This window comes from Lepidothrix coronata, unplaced genomic scaffold, assembly GCF_001604755.1.
Source record: "Lepidothrix coronata isolate B3197 unplaced genomic scaffold, Lepidothrix_coronata-1.0 Scaffold344, whole genome shotgun sequence".
Taxonomy (NCBI): domain Eukaryota; kingdom Metazoa; phylum Chordata; class Aves; order Passeriformes; family Pipridae; genus Lepidothrix; species Lepidothrix coronata.
The window spans coordinates 45,878-48,389 of record NW_016690524.1 but is presented as its reverse complement, the minus strand read 5'-3'; the positions used below and the strand labels follow the sequence as shown (position 1 = coordinate 48,389).

Genomic DNA, 2,512 nt, shown 5'->3' with positions numbered 1-2,512 from the left:
CCCCCAGAGGGGCTCTCCCATCCCCAGAGGGGCTCCCCCACCCCCAGAGGGGCTCTCCCATCCCCAGAGGGGCTCCCCCACCCCCAGTGTCCCTGCAGGTCCCCGAGGTACCTGGAGTGGGATCCCCGCCTGCCTTGACGGCCTTGAGCAGGACGTGCTGGTTAGAGGACACGGGCATTCCCGCCCGGCATTGCTGCTGCTGCTGCTTCTGCTGCTGCTGCTTCAGGGCCTGGGGGCACAGGGGGGACAGGGGGGAGCTCAGCTGGGTCCTTACAAACCATCCAGGCACGGCACAAACTGCTGGATCCTCCTTCTGCTCCGGCAAAAGTTGAGCACAACTTCTGCCCGAGCCGGCCCCTGCTGCTGTGTGTGCAGTGGGAGGCAGGTGATAATGGGATCAGACATGGTAAGTGCACTGCCAAGAGGAGATTTCCCCCCTTTGCACCTACAGCTAAAAGTTAATGGTCACAGAACATCCACAAATAACTTCAAAGTGAAAGTACCACCGTGTAATTTATTCCCTCTCCTGGGGAGAAGCAAGTGGCTACTTCCTAAAAAACCTTCAACAGAGGCACTGCCCATCAGGGGAAGGTTTTTTAATTAGCAAAGTAACAGAGATTCAAACACTAAAGGAAAGAAAATAAACCCCTTTTGTTTCAGAACAGACTCTTCAAGCAGCAGCCAGGACAGAGCCCAGAAGGCCCCGTGGCTGAGCCAAGGAAGGAAGGAGGGATTTGGTTAAACTGCAAACCAAAGTGTCTGTTTGCAAAAGCTGAAATCCAAACCCAACCAACCCCCAGAGCAGAATAAATTACAGCAGATCAAGGATCCCCTGGAATTTCAGAATAGGAAGTAACAGGATGTGCAGTGGGACTGCTCGCTGGAGATCATCACTGTCTCAAACAATAACATTAACAACGAGGATAATGATAATAACAACACACTTAGAACCAGGGGAGGGAATAAAAACGTGCAGGAACCTGCAGGACCTGCCTCCTGGGGAAAGCAGAAGTGATTTCAGAGTTTAAAGGCACAAATGAGGCAGTGACAGCAGAATGATCCAGACAATGAAGAGACACCTTGGATCCTGTTTTCCCATTTATTAAATAGTTCCTATTTAGCCACTTCCACCACAGCTTAGAAAAACATTCAGCCAAACCAAAACGTGGGCAAGAGTGAACTGACCTCCTGTTACTGAGGTCAAAAGGTTTCTAAAAAAAAGAAGAGAGATAAAAAGGGAGACCTGCCAAAAATCCACAAACAAGCCCAAGAAAGCTTTTCCAAACTGCCCCTTGAAGATGAGCCCCGGGGGACAGGGACCACCCCAGTGGCAGAGCAGAGTTCCAGGGTTAAAGGCTCTCCCTCAGAAATGCCCCTTCCCTCTTCCCTCTGGGAATGTTGTAATTACTGGGCACTGGAGAAGGGAGGGCTGAACCCAACCAGTGCTCCTGAGTCACAGTGTGGGGCACAGGCAGGATCAGGGACAGGAAAAGTCCCTTTAATTCTCCTTTCACTCAGAGCGTTGTGTTTGTCCCGCCCTGCTGCCTCCTTCCCTGCATTTGCTCTTTTTGTCTGCATTTTATAACTTGTCCTGCCCACTGTGGCAGTGGAAGATGTGACACCTGGTCAAAATGCCAGGAGGGGGGAACCAACATGAGCTTCAAGGTCCCTTCCAGCCCAAAACTCCTCCAGGATTCCAAGAGGAGCTGCTGAGCACGGGGAGGGGAAGAGGTTTGTACCAAACCCTGAGCCTGTTTCATGGAATCATCGAATCCCAGGATGGTCTGGGTGGGAAGGGACCTCAAAGCTCATCCCATTCCACCCCTGCCACGGGCAGGGACACCTCCCACCATCCCAGGTTGCTCCAGCCTGGCCTTGGACACTTCCAGGGATGGGGCAGCCACGGCTTTCCTTGGCAACCTGGGCCACTTCCATCACTCCCTGAACAACAGGCCCTAATTAGCTCATCCTGCCTCACTGCAGGTCCTTTCCCAAGGCCCCAGGCACCTCTGGAATGCCACCCTGAGTGCTGCTTCTCAGCTGGAAAAGGTCAGGAAAAGGGGCAGGGCTGGGAGAGGTAAATCCTGTGGGGACACATCCCGATCCCATGTGCTGGGACGAGATCCCACAGCCCCTGCACTCCCACCCCCTCTGCACTGCATCCATAACTCCTCACAGACACTTCCCTTCCTGAGGAGTAAATCCAACCCCCCCAAAGCATTTCCTTCCCAAGGATCATGGGACAGTGAGCAGTGCAGCTGGGGAAACACCTGCAAATCCCACACTGGGGGACGAATCCACCCGGAATTTTTCACGGGGAGAAGCAAATCATGTGAGGCACAAACACAAAACAACCTCCCATCCTGTGCTGTGCACACAGAGAACAGGATCCACAACAGCCATTCCTGAGCATGGGGAAGAGTCAGAGCCCTCTGTCCCCCACAGCACCCAGCAGAGCTGCAACACAAAGGCTGTGTGCTCCCCACACACACCATCCACAGAATTCCTGCCC

General features: G+C 53.5%; 1 protein-coding gene across 1 annotated transcript in view; it reads right to left on the bottom strand.

The window, feature by feature from the left end:
* ASXL2 (additional sex combs like 2, transcriptional regulator) overlaps window positions 1-307 on the bottom strand; it is a 15,108-nt gene extending 14,801 nt beyond the window's left edge. The window contains exon 1 of the mRNA XM_017838512.1: window positions 112-307. Within this exon, the coding sequence (XP_017694001.1) occupies window positions 112-178 (67 nt within the window). The 5' untranslated portion in view covers window positions 179-307. The remainder of the gene's footprint in view (window positions 1-111) is intronic.
* Window positions 308-2,512: the final 2,205 nt, after the last annotated feature.